Source organism: Elephas maximus, chromosome 4 (genome assembly GCF_024166365.1).
Source record: "Elephas maximus indicus isolate mEleMax1 chromosome 4, mEleMax1 primary haplotype, whole genome shotgun sequence".
Lineage (NCBI taxonomy): Eukaryota > Metazoa > Chordata > Mammalia > Proboscidea > Elephantidae > Elephas > Elephas maximus.
Genome location: NC_064822.1, coordinates 80,133,194 through 80,156,971, shown reverse-complemented (window position 1 = coordinate 80,156,971; position 23,778 = coordinate 80,133,194). Strand labels below are relative to the sequence as shown.

Below are 23,778 nucleotides of genomic sequence, written 5' to 3'. Positions count from 1 at the left end.
AACACCCCTCTAAATCCAGTTCCTGTTGCATATTTAAAAAGCAGTTTCAGAACTCTACAATTCATGTGCAACTTAATGATAGAAAGCTGTTACCTTTCCTGACTACAATAATTTTTCTATTGTTTAAATGGAAAGCTATTTGGAAAATTTAGTCAATCTTCCAGAGATGATAAATTGTTGAATCCAAATCAATAAATACATCAATATATAAAGATTTAAACTCTATTGATAATCTTGTGTTTAAGATTTTTTTACACATTTAAATAACATATCTATAGGCACTCAAGAGAACAGTTAACATCCTTGACTGCTAACCAAAAGGTTGGAGAATTGAGTCCACCTAGAGGCACCTTGGAAGAAAGGCCTGGCAGCCTATTTCCAAAAAAAAAAAATGAGCCACCGAAAACCCTATGGAGCAAGTTCTGCTCTGACACATATGGGGCCAGCATGAATCAGAACTGACTCAATGGCAACTGTTTTTTTTTTTTTTTTAATTGTACTTTAGATGAAGGTTTACAGAGCAAATTAGTTTCTCATTAAACAATTAATACACATATTGTTTTGTGACATTTGTTGCCAACACCACAACTTGTCAACACCCTCTCCTTCTTGACCTTAGGTTCCTTGTTACCAGCTTTCCTGTCCCCTCTTGCCTTGTCATCCTTGCCCCTGGGCTGGTGTGCTCCTTTAGTCTTGTTCTGTTTTATGGGCCTGTCTAATCTTTTGCTGAAGAGTAAACCTCAGGAGTGGCATCAGCACTGAGTTAAAAGAGTGTTGGGGGTGCCATACTCTCAGGATTTTTCCAGTCTCTCTCAGGCCAGTAAGTTTTGTCTTTTTTTGTGAGTTAAAGTTTTGTTCTACATTTTTCTCTAGCTCTGTTTGGGCCCCTCTGTTGTGATCCCTGTCAGAGCAGTCAGTCAGTGGTGGTAGCTGGGCACCCTTTAATTGTGCTGGACTCAGTCTGGTGGAGGCTGTGGTAGTTCTGGTCCATTAATCCTTTGGACTATCTTTCCCTTGTGTCTTTGGTTTTCCTCATTCTCCCTTCCTCCAGATGGGGTGAGACCAGTGGAGTATCTTAGATGGCCGTTCACAGACTTTTAAGATCCCAGACGCTACTCACCAAAGTAAGATGTAGAACATTTTCTTCATAAACTATGTTATACCAGTTCAGTTAGATGTCCCCTGAGACCATGGTATCCAGCCCTCAGTGCAGTAATTCGGTCCCTCAGGGAGTTTGGATGTGTCTATGAAGTGTCCATGACCTTACCTTGTAAGGCAATATCATTAATATCACTAGGTGAGGCAATATCATTAATATCACATGCAAGTAAAATTTTACTGAAGATCATTCAAAAGCAGCTGCAGCAGTATATCAACAGGGAACTGCCAGAAATTCAAGCAGAATTCAGAAGAGGACACGGAACCAGGGATATCACTGAGGATGTCAGATGGGTCCTGGCTGAAAGCAGAGAATACCAGAAAGATGTTCACCTTTGTTTTATTGGCTATGCAATGTATTCGACTGTGGGGGTCATAACAAGTTATGGATAACATTTTGAAGAATGGGAATTCCAGAACTTAACTGGAAACTGTACATAGATCAAGAGGCAGTTGTTCTAACAGAACAAGGGGATACTGTGTGGTTTAAAGTCAGGAAATGTGTGCATCGCTGTTGTACCCTTTCACCATACCTATTCAATATGTATGCTGAGCAAATAATCCAAGAAGCTGGACTATATGAAGAAGAACAGAGCATCAGGATTGGAGGGAGACTCATTAACAGCCTGTATTATGCAGATGATACAACCTGGCTTGCTGAAAGTGAAGAGGAATTGAAGCACTTACTGATGAAGATCAAAGACCACAGCCTTCAGTAAGGATTACACCTCAACATAAAGAAAACAAAAATCCTCACAACTGGACCAATAATCAACATCATGATAAACAGGGAAAAGACTGAGCTTGTAAGGATTTTATTTTACCTGGATTCAAAATCAACACGCACGGAAGCAGCAGTCAAGAAATCAAAAGGCTCATTGCATCGGGCAAATCTGCTGCAAAAGACCTCTTTAAAGTGTTGAAAAGCAAAGATGTTACCTTGGAGACTAAGGTGTGCCTGACCCAAGCCATGGTGTTTTCAATCGCCTCCTATACATGTGAAAGCTGAATGATGAATAAGGAAGACCAAAGACTGCCAAAGAACAAACAAATAACTGTCTTGGAAGAAGTACAACCAGAATGGTCCTTAGAAGCAAGGATGGCAAGACTATGTCTCACATACTTTGGACATGCTGTCAGGAGGGATCAGTCCCTGGAGAAGGACATTATGCTTGGTAAAGTGGAGGGTCAGTGAAAAAAAGGAAGATCCTCAACAAGATGGATTGACACAGTGGCTGCAACAATGATTGGGCTTAAGCTTAACAACAATTTTGAGGATGGCACAGGGCCAGGCAGTGTTTCATTCTGTTATACATAGGGTCGCTATGAGTAGGAATCGACTTGTTGGCACTTAACAACAGCAACAATTAAGACCTCTAGCATTGACCCTATTTTTTCTTCTATGATCTTTATAGTTTTTGGTTTTATATTTAGGTGTTTGACCCATTTTGAATTAGTTTTGCATATGGTGTGAGGCAAGGTCTTGTTTCAATTTTTTTATAGATAGACGTTTAGTTTTGCCAGCACCATTTGTTAAAAAGACTGTCTTTTCCCCATTTAATGGACTTGGGCCTTTGTCAAAGATCAGATGACTATAGGTGGATGGATTTACATCTAGATTCTCGATTCTGTTCCATTGGTTGCTGTTTCTGTTGTCGTACAAGTGCCAGGCTGTTTTGACTGCCACAGCTGAGATCAAGTAGTGCAAGTTCTCCTACTTTATTCTTCTTCAGTAGTGCTTTACTTATCTGGGGCCTCTTTTCTTTCCATATGAAGTTAATGATTAGTTTTTCCATCTTGTTAAAGAGTGCTGTTGATATTTGGATCAAGATTGCACTGTATTTGTAGATTGTTTTGGGTAGAATTGACATTTTCACAATGTTGAATCTGCCTATTCATGAACATGGTATGTTTTTCCATTTCTGTAGATCTCTTTTGGTTTCTTGCAGTAGTGTTTTGTAGTTTTCTTTGTATAGGTCTTTTATGTCCCTGGTTAGATTTATTCCTAAGTATTTTATCTTTTAGAGGCTATTATACATGGTATTGGTTTCCTGACTTCCTTTATATTATCTCATTATTTTGGATTTTGTTGAAGGTTGCTTTGTGGCCTAAGATGTGGTCTATTCTGGAGACCGTTGGGGAAAAATGTGTACTTTGCTGCTGTTGGGTGAAGTGTTCTATATATGTCTATGAGGTCAAGTTGATTGATTGTGGCCTTTGGATCTTCTCTATCTTTGTTGAGTTTCTTCCTAGATGTTGTCTTTGCTGAGAGTGGTGTTGAAATCTCCTACTATCATTGTGAAACTGTCAATTTCTCTTTTCAATGCTGTTAGAGTTTGTTTTATGTATTTTGGAGCCCTGACATTGGGTGCAGAGATATTTATTATGGTAATGTCCTCATGGTAGATTGCCCCTTTAATCATTAGATAATGTCCTTTCTTGTCTTTTTTGGTGGATTTTGTTTTAAAGTCTATTTTAACTGAGATTAGTATTGCCACTTCCGCTTTTTTTTTTTTGGTTGCTGTTTGCTTGATAGAAACCCTGGTGGCATAGTGGTTAAGCGCTACAGCTGCTAACCAAAAGGTTGGCAGTTCAAACCCAGCAGGTACTCCTTGGAAACTCTACAGGGCAGTTCTACTCTAACCTATAGGGTCACTATGAGTCAGAATCGACTCAATGGACATTTTTTTTTTCTTTGATATGTTTTCTTCTATCCTTTGATTTTTAATGTATTTATGTCTTTGTTTGGAAACCCTGGTGGCATAGTGGTTAAGAGCTAAAGCTGCTAACCAAAACATCGGCAGTTCGAATCCACCAGGTGCTCCTTGGAAACTCTATGGGGCAGTTCTACTCCATCCTAGTATCACTGTGAGTTGGAATTGACTCAACGGCAACGGGTTTGTTTTTTTTTTGGCTTATGTCTTTGTTTCTAGACAGCACAGTGATGGGTCCTGCTTTTCTATCCATTCTGACACTCTGTCTCTTTATTGGTACATTTAAACCATTTACATTCAGTGTGATTATTGATAGGTGTGAGTTTATTGCTGTCATTTTGTAGTGCTTTTTTTTTGTGGTGCTGACATTTTCTTTGTTCCTCTAAGTCTCCTGTGCTGAAGTTCTTTTGTTTGTGATTTTTTTTTTCATTTCTTTCATTTTTGTAGATTTTGTTTGTACTTAGACATTTTTCTTCATTTTTATGAGTAGGTTTGTTAACTTTCTTTGTGGTTATCTCAAAATTTTACTCCTATCTTCCTAAGTTTAAGCCAGTCTTTTATTACTTGATATCACCTTGATTTCCTCTCCATCTGGAAATTCTATACTTGCACATTTTATTCCCTCTTTTGTTGTTCTGACATTGTTGTCATTTACAGATTGACCTCTTTGGTTCCCTGTTGTGAATTTTTTTAGTTTTGTTTCATCCTTGAGAGTTCATTACCTAGGTTGGTATCTGGCTGATGCTGTCCTGTGTCCTAGATTCAGGTTGTTGTCTGATGTTGGTTCTCTAACTGAAGGACTCCCTTTACTAATTCTTGTAAGTTGTTTTGATTTTTATATATTTCCTTAATTTCTCTTTATCTGGAAATATCTTATTTTTTCCATCATATTTGAGCAAGAGTTTTGCAGGATATATTATTCTTGTTCAGAAATTTTTTTTTTTCTTTTAAGGTTTTATATATGTCATCCCACTGGCTTCTTGTCTGCATGGTTTCTGCTGAGTAATCAGAGCTTAGTCTTATTGTTTCCCCTTTGTATGTGACTTTTCATTTGTAACTGTTTTTTGTGTGTTTTGTTTTTATTGTTGTTTGTTTTGTTTGGTAAGAACCAGAGTTTCCACCCAGCACTTGTTCTCCCATTCAGACAGTTTTCACCACTTGACTCCATCCCCTTCCTCCAATCTTTTGTCCTTTCTGCAAGATTGACAAATCTTGGTAAGGAGAGACAAATAGGATTATTGCTAGATGAGTTTGAAGCAGGGGCTGACTAAGCAATAAGCAAGGTACACCGGGGCTTACATTAAGCAAGGTATGCATGGGCTTAAAAAAGATGTGGTGAAACCCATGTGGAATTGTGCACTACAAATTAGTAAGTAAACACAAGTAAGCTCATGTATACCTTGCTTAATATAAACCTGGGGGTACCTTGCTTATTGGGTAATTCCTCCCTGCTCCAAAGTCTTTCTCTCTAGAGAGGCAACAAGCTAGTTGGGATTGAAAACTTCCCTTCCATCCAACAGGACAGGTTGTAAAGGCTATTAGCACTGGTATGCAACTGCTTTGGGCAGCTGGCTTCTAGCTGCAAGATGTTTATCTCTACTAGTATGACCACTCCCCCATCCACAAAAGCCTCCACTACATTATGCTTAGTCTGGGCTTCCTGATCCTCCCAAACCCCTGTAAAAATCAGCAGGAGCAGGGAAGCCCTCTCAGAGCATAAACCATGACATGTCCAGCCATGCTCAGCCTAAGCACCCCAATCCTGGGATATGAGATACTTGGGGAACTCATTCATGCTGCCTTCCACTGTCCCTCTGCCTGTGACTCCTTGGGCATTTGATTGAAACTTTTCTTCAATAAATGGCTATGTTATATCCAATGTCTTATACGCACAGTGTCTTATACACAGTAGTTGCATGCATGAATGGCCTTATGGGGAGAAATAGAGGTACGAAAAAATGGAAGCTTTTAAAGAATGTATGCATTCATAAATTGGAGGACAGGAACTCTAGAAATAGTGTGTGTGCCTAATCAGCTGATAGCAAGACATTTATTATGGGTTGTACCACTCCTCCTTCCATGGTAAGGGTTAGGGTAAAAAGAACTGGTTTTACATATATAGTTTTTACTCTATGTTATGGATTGAATTGAGTCCCCACAAAATATGTGTTAGAATTCTAACCCCAGTACCTGTGGATGTAATCCCATTTGGAATAGGATTTTCTTTGTTATGTTAATGAGGCACTATCAGTGTAGGGTGTCCTGAAGCTAATCACTGCTGAATTTTGAGAAGCAGCACAGACACAGAGATAAGCAAGCACAAATGGGGATAGATAGGTGCCACATGAAGATCACCAAGGAACCAAGGATTTCTGGCTACTGGAAGCTGAAATAGACAAAGAAGGACCTCCCCATTGAGCCACACTTTGAATTCAGACTTCTAGTCTCCTGAACTTTGAGAAAATAAATTTCTGTTCTTTAAAGCCACCTACCTGTGGTATTTTTGTTACAGCAGCACTAAGAATCTAAGACTGTATATACTGGTTTTACATGTACAGATCGAAATATAAAATGTTACGAGTGGCATACTAGTAGTTCTCCAGAGTACAAGGAGTCTCAAAAGAGGGACTGGTCATGTCTACTTGGGACAGTCTAAAGAGACACCACAGGGTGAACCCAAATATCTATGCAGTAACAGCAGGGGATACAAATGCCTGCTTCTCGTGGTGGTTGTAAGAATCAAATCAAATTAGAAATAAACTCTTCCTAAAGGAATTTATGGATCCCTGGTGGCACAGTGGTTAAGAGCTTGAAGAGCTTGGCTTTTAACTAAAAGGTCAGCAGTTTGAATCCACCAGTCCATTCTTGGAAACCCCAGGGGGCAGTTCTACTCTGTCCTATAGGGTTGCTATGAGTTGGAATTTGACTTGTGGGCAACGGGTTAAAGGAATTTACAGTCCAGTAGGAGACCAATAGATTACCTTCCTACTTCCCTTTCTCTTGAGTGGGAAATAATACAGTGCAGTTTAAAGTTGATAGGATATAGACTTCCATTTATCATAACCAGGTAAAGAAGAAATGTTGCTTGCATGTTGATTTTATTTTGCCAGCCCTCTCTGCCTTCCCCTCTCCACTGTAAGCATCACAATGGTGGTACAGGGGGAAGAAGATATCCAGGGAAACAAAGACATTGAGACCCCAAGCCGAAGGCCATACAGCTATGGGGAAGATGGATTTAGGCGAAAAGAGGGGAGCAACAACTGGAGCTGTGCCAAAAGTGGCTGAAAGTTCAATCTGGAGTTAGGATATTCTAATACATATTATGGAAACCCTGGTGGCGTAGTGGTTAAGAGCTATGGCTGCTAACCAAGAGGTCGGCAGTTCAAATCCACCAGGCTTTCCTGGGAAACTCTATCGGGCAATTCTACTCTGTCCTATAGGGTCACTATGAGTCGGAATTGAATCTATGGCAGTGGGTTTGGTTTGGTGAATACATATTATTGGAGGCAGAAATCCCCCAATTTTAAAATACAAGTCATGCAATGTAAAAGTTTTTGACACGTGTTCTCTTGCTCATTTAAGTTTTTAAAGATAGACATAAAGAGAATTGCAAATATACCCTAAGAGAGATCTAAAAAAAAAAAAAGTTATAGCAAACTTGGGATAGGGGCCTTCGTGGTTAATCAGACATCTGTATGGCAGAACATTCAAGGAATTTAGTTGCTTATAATGTTTGGAGTTGATTTTATTTTAACAGCTACTGGTCATTTATGGAGCTTTTAAAAACTTCCAGTTTTAGTGTCAAATGCTTGGTATTTGAGAGGTATTGCTCTACATAGTTGCTGGAGGAATTATTTCCTAAGATGTATTTTTAAAAGTCTTTTTGGGATAGATATAATATTTAATAGGCAAGATGTGCACATTTATGTCAGATGAATAAAAATAATTCTCATTAAATTTAACAACACAAATCTAGTAAATCCCACTTTAAAATCAAATGTGCAAATCATAATTAATGACAAGTGCCTATTATAATGCACATAGATTTTTTTTTAATGTTAACCTCTTATTTTTTTTAACAGAGATTGATGTTACATTAACTTGAATACAGTTACATTTTTCAATGGTGATGCAAGATACAAACAAATTTTACAAGCAGCATTGTGATCACTTGATACAGTGAAGTTGTAATTCCAAGTTACAGAAACATTCATATACATTCTTTTTTAAGTAATGGCAATACACTGATGACAGCAAGAATTGACAACACTTTCCTGTTATGACATTTACGTGAGTGACCCTAAATTAATCAGGTAAAAAGATAACATGATGACCATTATTATATTTCAGAAGGAAAATAATTATGCTTGCAATAAGTGTATTTGTATTTATATGCGTGTATATATATTTTTTTATATGTATATGTATGTATGCACATATATATGTACATATATATACTTATTTGTGATATTAAACTCAAACTGACTTTGAAAGGGAGTAAATTAGGCATATCACCATGCACTTATGTTATCAGTGAGCCTTTATGGAACTAAACAGTTTCAAAACCTAGAGTTCTAGGCAATTAGAATGAGCCAAGTCTTTGAATCTGTTTAGCCATGGAAAACTGGCTACCTCTAAAGAACTAGTATGCTTCCATTGTACAGTGTATAAATGGGCAGATTGTCACTTTTAGATCCATGTTTCTAAACTGAATTCAGGGAGATCTTGAAAGAGTGCACGGGGACCTCTAGCTGTGGATCTTCAGCAAATCTTTCATGGACTCCAGCCTCACACATTGTCCCCCTGTCAGCAAACACGCGAAGTGTTCTTATCACTGGGCTTCTGCCCAGTCATTCCCTTCCCACGTCTCTTCTTCACAGTTGACTTCGCCTGGATGAACTACAGCCAGAAACACACAACCCTCTTTCCCATCCTGCCTCCTTCCAGGTGGGAAAATGGAGACGAAGCATCGCCACTGAGTGGGCAAGAAAATGCAAGTAGTTAACACAAATGTATAAAACCAGCTAAGAATGATTAGATCAAGAAGGGGATTGGTTTTAACAAAAGGGAAGGACACTCCAAAGAGTCTTCAGGCTTATAATCTTAAATTCTCTGAAAAAAAGTCAAGAGTGAGATACAAGGTGATCTAAGCAGGACCTGAAGCTATGAAAGAAGGTGATGATATTCTCAGTTAAGGAGTCTACATTACTTTTGCTTCTGAAAGAATGAAACTAGCTATGCATGTTCCTAATACTACAAATGGAACAAAAAGGGTCTGAGAGTTTTATTCACATGGTTCATGTTTTCAACAAGAATACAACAGTAAGTGAATGTAATTTGGAATATTTTCACCATTTTAGCAGACTGTCTTCTAAGAATCTAGTTTGATCAAAGTTTTCTTCTTCAGCTGTAAGAAAAAAAAAATACATAAAATGAAAATACATCCTACATCCTAAAATGAGAAAAGATAAGGTAAACTCGAGAAATAAACATTTAGTCCTCTAAATTATGTTAACTCATACACTCCGCTACTGAAAATCCCCCCAAAAATTGGATTTTGACTGATTTGGTTTAAATATTTTTCCCATCAGCTTGGGACACAATAGGGCATTTGACTGGCATCTGAATCTTCATAAGGAATGAAAATATGACATGGTATGTTTGGCAGAGATCTGAGAAGGCCACGTGTCTTGCTCTGATGCCTCATGCCTAAAACACCCACCATTAGAATCACTCTCTTATATCAAGGTACTGTCTCTCCATAAATTTTATGCAAAAGTGCATCGTATATGAGAAAGATGACATAGGAACACCTTTGCAAATATTCCTTTATTAGAGGAGCTAGAGTTCTGGGGAGGAATTGAGACAAAAAGAAGGGACACTTATTAGCTCCATGGGATTGAAAAGCTTCACAGCATGAGGTACCACAGCTGGGTTAGGGGTAGCTAATGAGCGAGGTGATGGCAGGTTCCTAGGACACTAAAGAAGGGACAGAAAGTGAAAACTTACAATGGCTAGGAAGAGGGGGTCACCAACGGCAAATACATCTCCTGCTACTTTTCTCCAAGATCCTATTTATATGAAATCACATTCCCTCAGTTTAAGTGTCTGGGTTACACTCAAATTGCAGGAACATTTTGAGATATTATAGGTAATGGGCTGTTCTTTGAAAAAAAAAAAATTTTTTTTTTTTTTTGAAGGGAGGAGAAAAAACTCAGCAAGAAAGGAAGCCATCCCTGTAAAAACTCCACTGAAATAAAAATCCACTATACAATAAGAGCATTCCAAATAATAGTCCAGGGACTTTAGCATTGAAATACTAAAGGAGACTAGTGATTAATGATATTAATATAATATATAAGATTAATATTTCCAGCAATTTAGACTAGTAAAATTTGATTACCTCATTTCATTATTGAGATAAGCCACTTAGAAAATTTCAGTAATTAAAAAAAATTATGTTTTCCAAAAAGGATTTGAAATGGGACCTATAGTCTCATCCTTCCCTAAAATTTCCAGTAAAAATTAGCTCTTTTCCTCTTTAAAATTAGTTCTTTCCTCTCAGTTCTAGCCCACTTTCCTTTCTGGTTCTGCACAGCTTCCTAACAATCAAATCTCCAGCTTCACTATCAACCTATCTCTGCCAGAGCTCTCCCTGTACTTACTTCAAATATGGTTGTTGTTGTTCACTGTCAAGTCAATTCTGACTCATAGTGACCCTATATGACAGAGTAGAACTGCCCCATAGAGATTCCTAGGCTATAATCTTTAGGGGAGCAGATTTCCAGGTCTTTTTTCCCCTGGAATGCCTGGTGAGTTCGAACCACTGGCCTTTCAGTTAATGGCCGAGTGCTTAGCCATTGAGCCACCAGGGCTCTTTCAAATATGGAGAAGTGTTCCAAATCTTGAATTTAAAAAAGGTCACCTTGAAAACAACATCCTCTTCCCACTAGTCAACTATTTCTCATCTTCATTTATTGTTAAGAGTTCTAAAAATGAGAGAGCCATGCCAGCTTTCCAAAATGCTAGTAACTGCTTTTTCTTAACTCTGCACTTTACCTGCTTGTCCCAAATTGCCTCTAAATAGTGTTTCAGAAGGGGCACAGCAATGGAAAATCAAAATCGTGTCACTGGGGGCAGGGGGAGGGAATCTTGTGAACCACTCCTTAATGTTCCCTGACAGTCAAGATCTCCCTTTCCTCTTTGATTTCTGAATTCTTACTAGCCATTCTGCTGTCTTCAATGCTGCTGATCACTTCCTTCTTGTAACTTTCCATCCTTGGCTTCTAGGATACTATGCTATTCTGGTTCTTCCCTTATACTTCAGCCTACTCCTTTTAATGCTCCTTTGCTGATACTATTTTATGCCCTTTGCCTTGATTTTTGGGTGTCCTCCAAGGGAAACCTGGCCTTTGCTATTTGCTCTCCTCCCACTAAGCCCTAGGAAGGGTCTTCATTCTGATGGTCTCCACCTTGATTAGCTGGCTCTGAATTTCCAGGTGTTCCCAGGTCTGACTGACCATCAGATAACCTGGAGGAGCTTAAGGATTCTGGGACCTCACAAGTCCTACAGAATGGGGATCTTTGGCCCAAGACCAAGAAATGTGTTTATTCAGTGAACTCTCCAATTAATTCTGATGTACTCAGTCCACAGTCAGATAGTGAACAGCCACTGACCTACATACCTTTTATCACTAAAATGTCACCTCGAACTGAATTATCTCCAAATCCACAGAAATTTGCATTCCTTTCTTATAAGCATCACCATTTTAAATTCTCACACACAACTGTGAAAATGAGGTTAACTCCGGATTCTCTTTTATACTTTTAGCTAATAATTATTCCATCTTTCTTCCAGTATTTCTCAGAGTTGAGCCCCTCCATTTATTCCCAATGTCTAACTGGACCTCATTATTTCACTCCTATATTATTTCCCTAGTATTTTACTGGTTCTCCACTCCAACCTCTCCTCTTCAACATAACCCATTTGAGAGGTGGCCCAGCATAATTGAAAAAGCTATAGATTCACACAAACCTGAGTTAAAATCCCGATAACACTTCTTAATAAATGTGTGACCTCTGGCAAGTAAATACACCTCTTTAAGGCTCAGTTTTCTCAGCTATAAAGATTAGCAATGGTATCTGACATGTTAGTAGGTGCTCAGGTATTATAGCTATCACTATTGTTCTTATTGTTACCCAGTGTACGATAATCAGTCTCATCTTCTTTTATCATGTCATTTCTCTTATTCACACTCCCATGAAGAACAAACTACCTTTTGGTCTTCATTCCTGTTCCACCATGTACCTGCTGCATGATGGCAGGCAAGTTACATAATCTTTCTGTGCCTCTACTTCCTCATCTATAACTGTGGGTAATAAGAGTGCTTACCTCCTGGGATTATTGTGAGAATTAAATGTATAAATCCATATCAAGTGCTGAGAACAGTGCCTGGCCCACTGCTTTATAGGAAGCATTCAGTAAATATTAGCTCCTAGTAGTAGCCCTACCATAGCCACTAACCCTACATTTGGCCATTCCATTAGACTGCTCACCCTATATTTTCACTGTAAAGACCATTCTCATGATTGCTTTTGCTCAGTCTGCTCTCTTCTTTGTCTGCCACAGTGTCTGGCACGTAAAAACCAGAAACTAAATCCACCGCCATCGAGTCAACTCCAACTCATAGCAATCCTATGGGACAGAGTAGAACTGCCCCATAATGTTTCCGAGGAGTGGCTGCTGGATTTGAACTGCTGACCTTTTGGTTAGCAGCCACAGCTGTTAACCACTGCACCACCAAGGCTCCTAAAAAATGAAAAAAACCCAGTGCTGTCGAGTCGATTCCGACTCATAGTGACCCCACAGGACAGAGTAGAACTGCCCCATAGAGTTTCCAAGGAGCCCCTGGTGGCTTCAAACTGCTGACCTCTTGGTTAGCAGCTGTAGCACTTAACCACTACGCCACCAGGGTTTCCACCAGGGCTCCTAGCAGGCATAAATACATAAAATTTGCTGAATTAACCCCAGATTTGCTTTGAGTTCAAAAAAATACCTTTTTATCCCACTCTCTTCCACTTGCCTATCATAGATAATTTTTCACAACAGGAGCCATAAGCTTGAAGCCAGAGAATTCTTTCTATTCTTCTCCCCCTCCCACACGATCCGTCACAATCCTAGATATAGAGCACACATGTTTTCTCCATTAGCACAGGTATCAGGGCACTAGGTCAGCAGCATGTGCTTGGCTCGCCAGATCGATCACTATACATATATTTTTTACACATTTTAAAGTTCAGATTATGTCATAAATATGTCATCATTACAATTTTTCAGAGGGAAAATTCTAGGTCATATATTAGGCTTTAAGGAGCCCTGGTGGCACAGTGGTTAAGCAGCTTGGCTGCTAACCAAAAGGACCAAGGTTTGAACCCGCCAGGTGCTCTGTGGGAGAAAGATGTGGCAGCCTGCTCTCGTAAAGATTTACAGCCTTGGAAACCCTATGAAGTAGTTCTACTCTGTTCCTACAAGGTCGATACGAGTCGGAATCGACTCGATGGCAATGGGTAGTAGTAATACCAGTATATTATGCTTTGATGACTGTCTTTATAAAATAATAAAAATTATATACTTTCTTTCATTTGGCTGTCATAGCTATCCTGCCCCTGGGTATCATTATTCCATTTTACTGATGATGATACTGCGGCTCAGGGTCACCCAGCTAGTAAACGGCAGAGCCAGGATTTGAACCAGTCTGGTTAGCCTCCAAAGTCCACTACCGAGATGCCTTAATTCAATGATTAGTTTTAATGCTACATGAACGATGTTTCTTTGTGAAGATGATACCTAATCCTGGTCTAGAAGAACCTGTACAGTGTAATGAAAATTAAACAGGTTTAGAACCAGAATAGGGCTATTCCTCTGAGGGTAAACTGTATGAAAATGTTGTGTTTTTAACTAAAAAATGGTTGATTTTCAGCAATTTCATTTAGTTTGACTTTTAATAGCAAATAATTGGATTTGTCATTATTTAACTTCTTTTGGCTTTAGTTTCTTCAACTATAAAACAAGGAAGCTGGACTTCAAGTTCTTTCAATTCTACGAGTTTATTGGTCTATGTTTACAACTTCTAAAATTAGAAATAGAAGTTACACTGGGCTGTGGAATGTGAAATTCATATAAAATCACCTAGCCCTACCAAGGAAAAAATCTTTTTCTTAATATTCTTGGGAATCACTTTATTGAGGAATAATCCGTCTTTCTGAACATCTCTGAATTTCTGGGGGGCAGATTGTTAATTATTTTTTAAAAATCTGAACAAATAAATTCAACTTTGTGCCATTCAACACAGAATCCCCAAAATAAGCAAAACATTTCTGTCCTATAGTTGAAAGAGGTCACTATGCTCATACCTTCTTGTGGTTTCTGAAAGGAAGCCAGTAACAGGGCTGCTGCTCCTGGACGAGTTAGTGTTTGAGGATCTGGGCTACGTCTTTCTGGAGGAACAAGAATGTATACAGACTCTATTAGCATTTGAACACTCATAGAGATAAATCCCATTAGATTATGACACAATACTAGAAAACCTTCTATGAAATAGGTTTCTAATCCCTTCTCACAGAAGACTAACTTTTATAAATTGAAATATTTCATACTTCTTTTGGAAATTGTTGATAACTGGTTATGTCATATTTTACAGGGTGTGGAAGAGAACTTAAACAATATACTGGAGAGAATTTCATGTAAAAGGAGGATTATGAAAAAGAGTCTATGAGAAGTTTCCCTTTCACAGCATAAAATGAGATCTCTGTCTGGGCAGAAGGGTTCACCTCCTCTCTCCTCCCTTCCAGAGCAGTTTGAGATAATGATCTACGTTCTTGGCCACATGCTGTTTTCGGCTGCCATTGAGTGGGTCTCCGATTCGTGGTGACCCCATGCACAATGGAATCTGACAGCTGTGATACATAAGGCTTCTACTGGCTGATTTTGGGAAGTAGATCAGAGGGCTTTCTTCCTAGCCTGCCTTAGCCTGGCAGCTCTACTGAAATGCTTCAGCATGGCAGCAACACACAAGCCTCCACTGAGAGGCAGTGATGGCTGGCTTGAGGTACATTGGTATTGGCCACATATAACACAGTTATTGACTGAAGGAGTATCTCCCAAATATTCAAAACGATTTCAAATATAAGCTGACAAAAGACAAATCACCCATATTCAACACAAACCATGATTTTTAATTTGGGGCAACTGAAGTGGGAAAACAAATGTTACCATCATAAAGCAAATTAGTTTCTTCAAGCTTGCAGTGTAAGTAACAAAATGTTAGGCACCTACTATGTGTTTGGTATTTTTCAAAATAAGTTTACCTTTTATTTTTGGCATTTCAATCTTTAAGTTTTTATCAAAATTAATTGTACCGTTATTCCATAACCCAATGGCACAGAAAGGTTTAGCACCAAAAATAACAGACCCTGGCCCCATGCTTAACCGCCCACGCTTCTTAACTGTTCCTGGTCCTGATCCTTCTGGTGGCAATTTCTAGTAATACAATAGTTGGAGGTATACATTTGAAGTTTCTGGATAAATTACATTTTTCATAATAATAATAATAACAATAGTGTTTAAGAGGAAACTGCAAAGACCTTTTAAAGGTGTTATAAAGGGACATTTCTAGAAGCGGTTACACAGTTCTTCTCCCATCCTCCTTGATCCTCAGAGCTGAACCTGAGGCATCTGCTGTGTCTTCGCTAACTCCCTGACCTTCTGCATACCGAGGCTGCCCTCTGCAGAGCGGCTGCGACCCAGTTAAGCTTCCAGAGCGGAGCAAGATGCCAGCTCTGGCCCTCGGAATCTGGCCGTCGCTGCCAACTTGGCTCGGCCCGGGATGGCTTCACTTCATGGCGGGTCCCAGGGCCACGTCTTTCCTGGTGAGGAGGTCCTTTAGCTGGCCCCGGGGCGGAGCGCCCCCATCCACCCTGCCCCGCTCCAAGGTGCGTAATCAGCCCCCTAGTCCCCTTGGCCACTCACCCAGAGGCTGTCGGTCGGAGAGGTCCTTCCTCCGGCTCTGGTCAGAGATAAAGCGGCGCCCTTCTGCAAAGGCGAAACGCGCGGCTCAGGGCTCTGGCGCCCTGGCACCCAGCTCAGCCACTCCGCAGGCTTTCCGCAGTCCCTGGCCCGGAGGCGGTGGTGCAGCGGCGTTTGCCAGGCTGAGCCAGGCGCCTCGGCCGAGACGAAGAAGAAAGCCCGTTACACCCGCCCGCGCCCTGCCCAACGCTGTGAGTGGGCTTTGGAGCTGCGGCAGCGTTCGCCCGCCAAGGCGATAGTTCCCGGGCAACTCAGAGTCTTCATTTGCACCAAGGAACAACAACCGTCCAGTTTAGGACAGAGAATTTATTATATCAGGGTGCGCTTCTCTCCTCCCCAACTCCCCGCCCCCTCCCCTCTTTTCCTTGATTAGCTAAGACCAGGGTAACCTCCATTATTATGGGAACAAATTTGACCTTATTAACTCTCCATGAAAGAACAAGGGTGCAGGAATCCACGGACAACCATCTGTCCCACGAACTTCTGCTGCACCCCTAAAGATTTTCCATTACTGACGTAGGAAGAGCAAAGTGTTTGGAACTTACGTGCACCCTTCAGGTAGAGCATAGCTTGAGGGGTCCAATTCCTTCTCTCAAAGATTCTCTACAACCCCAAGAGAAGAGCAGTTAATTAGACATTGTGACCCAGTCCCGTAGTAGAAAAAGAAATAGCAAAGATTGGGCATGCAGTCCATTTGAGAACATCGCTTTTTGCACCTGATTACCTGCGGAGCGCTGCTGGAGTTTCCCATGAGAGAGAACATCAAGAAAAGAGCCAAGGTTGTTGCTACCAGATTTCGGAGTCCCTGCATGGAACGACCAACCAAAGGGGTGAGGGTCATTTCTGTGCCTGTAGGGTCTTCTGCTTCCTTCCTTGATGATAATCACAAGCCATTTACTTCCAGCTATGTTCTTTTTTAATATTTAGTAAATGGAGTTATTTCCCCAGCCCACCTTCTAGTAAATCCACAGACCCTATTTTCAAAAGTTTTTTGAAAGATATTCTTTTCATTCTCTCACTCAAATGAGGAAATGAGTGAATTTAATGTAATTTTTAATAATCAAAAAAGATTTCAATGATTCTACTTTAAAGGGATTTTCTTCAAATACCCTTTAGCATCTAAGCATAAAATAATGAAAAAAATCTACACTTCCCTCAAGTAGATCAAATCTTTACTTACTTTCATGTTCTGCTCCTTTCGAAAACTCTGCAGTAACTGTAGCTTTAGCTGTGAGTTTTCCAATCTTGTTCTGAAATTGGGGCTTTTAAAATCTTAGTGTCAAGGACCGCTCCCCATCTGCAGTAGAGTTGGGGAGTCCACAGGGACTTCTTGTCAGCCTTCAAGATTGAGAAGATCTGATGACTCCTCCAGGGAGATTCATTTGCAGGAAGTAGAGGAATGATTGATAGGTGAACATAATTTGTTCAGGCACTGACCACATCAGTCAGCGGGCATTCTGAATATATCAGCATCCTGATACCTGCTTTTTCCTATTAGCTTCCTCATAAAGCATTTGTTAAAATAATTAAGGAAAATGACCACTAGCCGCAGGCAGAAGCAAAAGTAAATGAACAGGAACAGTGATGGTTGAACAACATGAAAAATACATTTAATGACACGAACTGTATGTGGGAAGATGGTTGAAATGGCAAGTGTTTTGTTACCTATATATTTATCGCACACACAAAAAGAAAGTGTCCAAAAAGTAAGTGAATAAAGAAAACCTGTCTTGGGTAACTAACTACAATCAAGCTGCCCACTGATGACTAAAGATGAATCACTTGGATAGAATCAAAAATGTTAGGGAATCTCAATGGAATTTGAGATCAATCATTCACTTATTCATTTGTTCAGTTATTTAACAAATACTCATTGGATATCTACTAAGTGTCAAACACTCTTTTTATTTCATGGGATACAGCCATGAACTAAAAACACATGGTCTCTGTTTGATCGAGCATATCTTCTAGTTAGGAGAGAAACACTCTTAAACTAGTAAGTAGGTGAATAATAAAATTACAGAATGTTTTCAATTCTAAAACAAAAGTAAGCAAGATGATATGATAAAGTGGTGGGCTACTTTACCCATTTAAGCAAGATGATATGATAGAGTAAGTGGTGGGCTACTTTACCCATTGCTGTCGAGTTGATTTCGACTTATAACGACCATATAGGACAGAGTAGAACTGCCCGATAGAGTTTCCAAGGAGTGCCTGGTGGATTTGAACTACTGACCTTTTGGTTAGCAACCGTAGCACTTAACCACTATGCCACCAGGGTTTCTGGGCTACTTTAAAAAAAAACTACTTCTTAAAAGATAAGGTGGTGTCAGATATGGGATAAACTGGGATGGGAATTAGTATTCCAGTCATTCTAGGCATAAGATAAACAAGAGCCTTGGGACAGCAAGAGTTTGGCTTGTTTGAGTAACAGGAAGGAGGCCAACAGAACAAAAGTTGTGTGGGTGATAGGTGAGAGGGCTTTGAAATAGGGTGGAGAGGAAGAAAGAGGCCAGTTCACAAGAACGTGGTTATAAGGAAAAGAAGACAGCTTAGACTAGGGTGGTACTAGCAGGGAAAGGAGTGCTGTAAATGAATTTGGGATATATGTTGGAGGTAGAAAATATAGAATTTGTGGATAAGTGGGATGTAAAAGTAGGAAGAAAACAAAGGATGGCTTAATTACTGGTTGAATGATGAAGCCATTTACTGAAATCGAGGAGACTTCATAAGGAACCAGTACAGGGAGGGAAATTAAGATTTTCCTTCTGAGCATATTAAAATTAGAATGCATTTTGAACTTCAAGTAGAAGTGAGAAATAGGCAATTGAAAATGCAGAATTCTATAGAACAGGGAAGAGGCCACCAGCCTATAGATCTTTTTTAAAGGCGGGAATTATCAACCTATAGGGATTGAAAAAGTTGGGACTGAATGGGACAATTTAGGGAATGGATGAACTCGAGAATAAAGACAGGGATAGAGCTGTAAAACAAACATAAAGAGAATGGGCAGAGGTAGGACCAGAAAAGGAGGTTGAGGTGGAGTATTCAAAAAGAAAGAAGAAATTCCAGGAGACCATAATGCCTAAGAAGCCAAGAGAATATCCAGTGATGATGAAAAGCTGAATAAGATGAGAGCCAAGAAGTGTCCACTGGATTTGAAAATATGGCTTGTGAGGGACAGAAACTAGATTGGAATAGTCTGCAAAATAAATAGGATATGAGGAAATAAAGACACGTGGATAATCTTGAGGAATTTTGCTAGGAAGGGGAAAGGAAAAATGAGAAACTGAAGAGGGGTGGAGTCTAGGGAAGTTTTTAAGATACTTGAGTACGGAAGAAATTTTTTTATTCTTTTTGTCCTTCCAATAACATCTGAACTCTTTTCTTAATTTTAGGGAATTCTAAAATTCCCCAAATGATGAATTACGGGATTATGAATCTCGGAAAGAGGCAGAGTCTTCTTTTTATTGTATAAGCTGAAAATGTCTGACCCTCACGTTTCCAGCCTCGCTATCAGGTGGGGTGTGGGCCTATAACTCAGACTCACTAATCAGATGGAGCCCCTTCGATGGGGGGGATTCTGGAGCTAAGATGGAAGAAAGCAGAGGATTGGGAGAAACACTTTCTCATGCAGCAGTAGTTGTTTCTGGGGGCAAAACTGGCTACATACCAGTTAGTGGCAGATTCCAGAATGCAGCGCTAGAGATGGTGGCAGTGCCAGCTGTGGTGATCTTTCAATAAATTGCTCCCCTCCTTAAGTGAGCCAGGTTTGTTGGTTTCTATTAATGGCAACTAAGAACCCATTTGTATAACATGTATGCTGATGGAAAGATCAGCAGAGTAGGAGAAATTAATGATGTAGAAGAAAGAGAAGATAACCACAAAAGCAAATTCTTAGAAGGCAAGAAAGGTAGGATCCAAAGTATGCCAATATTCAGTCAAAACAGTTATATACATGGGAAGATATTAAACAGGATTTGAGTACCCACCGTATGCTAAGATATCATGGATAAGAGAGAGAAAAGTAAGGGCAATGCTTCTCAGGCATTAATGTGCATATGAGTCACCCAGGAATCTTGTTCAAATGCAGATTCTGATTCAGTAGAGCTGGGGTGAAGCCTGAGATTCTGGATTTCTAACAAATTCCTAGGTGATGGTGACAGCTGCTACTGATCCTTAGACATTTTGAGTAGCAAAGATGTAGGGGATAAAAGAAGCAATGAAAACTAAACCTTAGAGTCTGGGTGGCTAGGAGACTGGCTAGAAATGGAAGTATCAGGGAGTTTGGAGGAACAGAGAAACTTGGTTTGGGATTGAAATTTGAGGGGCTGATGCTATCTACCTGCAAATACTTGTAAGAGAGATTGGAATTTGGATGCTTGATATTTAGACTTGACAGTCATGTGCAGACAGGAACTGAGGTTTGTTTAATAGATAATAATCAAAAATAGAGTGTGTTTTGTAGGCAGAAACTTGAGGAATATTTACTCCCTTTAAGGAGTACGTAAAGCAAGAAGCCAGAGCCATTTGTTGATGCTGTTCTGTGAGGTCGGCAGAGCAGAAATGCCCCACAGGGTTTCCTGGCTGTAATCTTTACAGGAGCAGATCGCCATCAGTGTAGTGTTTGTTTTCCACTGTCCAAACCCCTTGCCGTCCAATCAATTCCGACTCACAGTGACCCTACAGGACAGAGCAGAATTGCCCCCGGGGGTTTCCAAGGAGCACCTGGTGGATTCAAACTGCAGCTGTTTTGGTTAGCAGCCATCTATCCATAGCACTTAACCACTACGCCACCAGGGTTTCCTCCATTGTCTTAAAAAACCAAAAAAAAAAAAAAAAAAAAAAATCGCCGTGGAGTGGGTTCTGACTCGTATGGACTCTACAGGACAGAGTACAACTGCCCCATAGGGTTTCCAAGGAACTCCTGCCGACCTTTTGGTTAGCAGACGTAGGTCTTAACTACTAGGGTTTCTTCTACGGTCTTGCCAGCCAGTGCCGCTTAGGAGAGGATAAATATAGTACAGGTAGTCCCCGATTTACAACATGTTCATACGATGCACAGCACTTAAAACATTATGCATATTCTAAGTAACATGTACTACATACAATGTTGCAGTGTGTAATTCGCTCATGTTATCATGCTCATGCCAACCCCCAAAGACAAAGTTCAGATTTATAAAGATACTGATAATAAAAAGTAGTAATAAAGAGCACTAAAAAAAAAAAAAAGCTTTTTGACTTATGTCAGATGACTTACGATGGAGTCGTGGGTCATAAATCAGGGACTACCTGTAACTAATGACTAAAAGGTTAACACCAAACATTTGATAACATTTTAATATTTTTTAGATATTAGTTTTTAGGGTTTTAATCTTGAGGGATTGTAGCAATTACAACAAAAAAGCAATAAAAGAATATACATGTGTTTATGTTTTAAATAGAGTCATAAGTGAAATCCAATTACTAAATTGCTTAGCAAGCAAGTAAAATGCCTTTCTCCCCGCTCCACACCAAAAACACACATAGGTTTTTGAAAGAGGTAGAGGAAAATGAGTCACCAATACAGTGTTCTGGACTTAAAACTTTAAGGAAAAATAAATGAATGTGGTTTGCTTATAATAATTTAGTTTATAAATTCAAAAGCGGATGCTTGATGTCAAAGCTGCCATTTTCAGCATAATATGCAGAAATGAGAATGGTTTTGACATGTTATCAATATTGTAGTCTTATCAAAAATAACACGTTAGAACACATGTTTCTTCTAAAAGGATTTCCAAAGGGCATTGACTACCAATAAAATATTTTTGCTAAATCACAGAACTTTTAAGATTTCTACACATCTAAACCTAGAGATGAACTAAGAGAAGTTATTTGGTAACTGATCTTGAGTAAAATCACTGGATTTTATTCTGCTGACAATATTACCAGGCAGTGGGCATTGCATAAATTGAATCCTAAACCTTTTTTAAAAGGCACATTCAATGAAGACCATTTTCTCTTCACCTCTCCTGTTATCTAGATTTTCATACTTGACTGGAGGGTACCCGGGCCCCATTTAAAATAACCAACTGTCACTCTTTAAACTTATTCTTTCAAGTTCAGTGATTATTGTGCTCACATAGAAAAGAGCTGCTATCTTGGATAAGGTTACCTGGACAACATGGGCTAATTATAACAAAATATCCAAATTACCTTGATGACAGACCAGGGAGGATTTGGGTAGGTGTAGTACAAATGAGGTGGTGGGTTCAATCTCCTACAATGGCTCTATTTTCTGCCAGGGCCACTCTTCCCCTTCGGCCAGCTATCTCACTAACAGATGGAAGAAGTCATTTCCCCAAAGGTCTATCATTAGGAGGGACTTTAAGGACACTGAGAAGGTCTGCTACCCAAATAAATTCCCCATTCATTGGCCAGTGTCTTTACCCAGTCATCCTTTCACTTCAGGCTTTGATACCTAAGGAACCCACACCCAATATGGTTGTCTGAAGAGAGATAAGGGGAGTGTTATTTAGGGAGTTGGGTGTTGATTAAGAAAATGGAGGCAGGGAAGGCTGAAGTTCACCTACTTCACAATTATACCTGGATGGGAATATTTTAACACTCATTTCCAAAATGACTGAGCATAGTGTATATGATATGAATGCACACCACCATTACTACAGGATAACTCGAAGTGCATGCCTGCTAATGGTGTGCTAGTAGATGTCATGTAAGTACAGCACAAAGATACAGGGCAAATAGAGCAGAAAGATTTTGGATAAAGATGCAAACAATGAAATACTAATAGCTCTTTGGGACTGTTGAGCCTTGTAAATGTTGGTAGCTCTGAAATTTGAAGGATGTAAGAATCCTATGTGAATTACGTTGAACACTAGGCATTGCCAGGTATCATCATGCAACAGGAAGATGAGGCAGTCAGTAGTTCTACTTCCAGCCTATGTTCTTGGGCCAGGAATCTCAGGCCAATACCTAGTATTTGCACAGCACTTTTCAAACTTGACAAAGCCCTTTTACAGCCATTCTTTAATTCAATCTTCACAAAAATGTTGTGCAATAGATACTGTGTTTCATTTAGGAGCAAACAGAGAACTTGACTTGACTGACATGACACTAAGTGGTAGAGTTAGTGTTTTATCACCAAAACCTGGGCTTGTACTGCCACGAGACACACTGCCTCACAGGATCACAAACATCACACCAGAAGCCTTTTCTTCAGATACTGGAATTACCCATTATTACCAGCACTGTTCACATATGTAAGAGATCATTCTGCAGGAGAGCCCTCTTGTTGCAGGGTGTTATTTCTGGCCTTTCTTCACTTAAGGAATAAAATCATCTCATATTAAATTTTCTCCTTGGGATACCTCTTCATATTAGCATTTCCAATTTCAAACAAAGCCACAATCTTGAAAAAGGAGAAACAAAAAACAAAGCCCTCCTAGGTTTCATTCCATATTGGAAAGGAAATCTGAGAATCGCTAATTCAGTCCAGTCTCAAAACTTTAGCAGTGGGTTTCAGGTCTGCCCAGCAGTCACATTTTTTCCAGTAATGAAGGGCAATCAGTCTGTGGGCATGGTCCTTCCCTTTGTCTATGATTCCTCTTCTATCGACGAGCTGCTGATGGAGCAAAGTAAATCTTCTCAGATCACAAGGGATGCTAAGCAGGGGCCAGAACAGATCACTAGATTCTTGGTGATTCTATGAGACTCTCTTGAACACAAGAGGTGACTGATGAGTGGGGACAGCACCAGATAAGCCGGAAGAACTAACTTTCCTTTATCCAATCAACATTATTGAGCACCTACAAGCACCAG

General features: G+C 39.7%; 1 protein-coding gene across 1 annotated transcript; it reads right to left on the bottom strand.

Moving 5' to 3' along the window:
• Positions 1 to 9,220: 9,220 nt before the first annotated feature.
• Positions 9,221 to 16,768, bottom strand: SPX (spexin hormone). The gene is made up of 5 exons (XM_049881603.1): positions 16,682 to 16,768; positions 16,503 to 16,560; positions 15,901 to 15,963; positions 14,286 to 14,369; positions 9,221 to 9,279 (listed from the first exon to the last, which is right to left on the bottom strand). The coding sequence occupies exons 1-5, from the start codon at positions 16,766 to 16,768 to the stop codon at positions 9,221 to 9,223; spliced, it is 351 nt and encodes a 116-aa protein (XP_049737560.1).
• Positions 16,769 to 23,778: the final 7,010 nt, after the last annotated feature.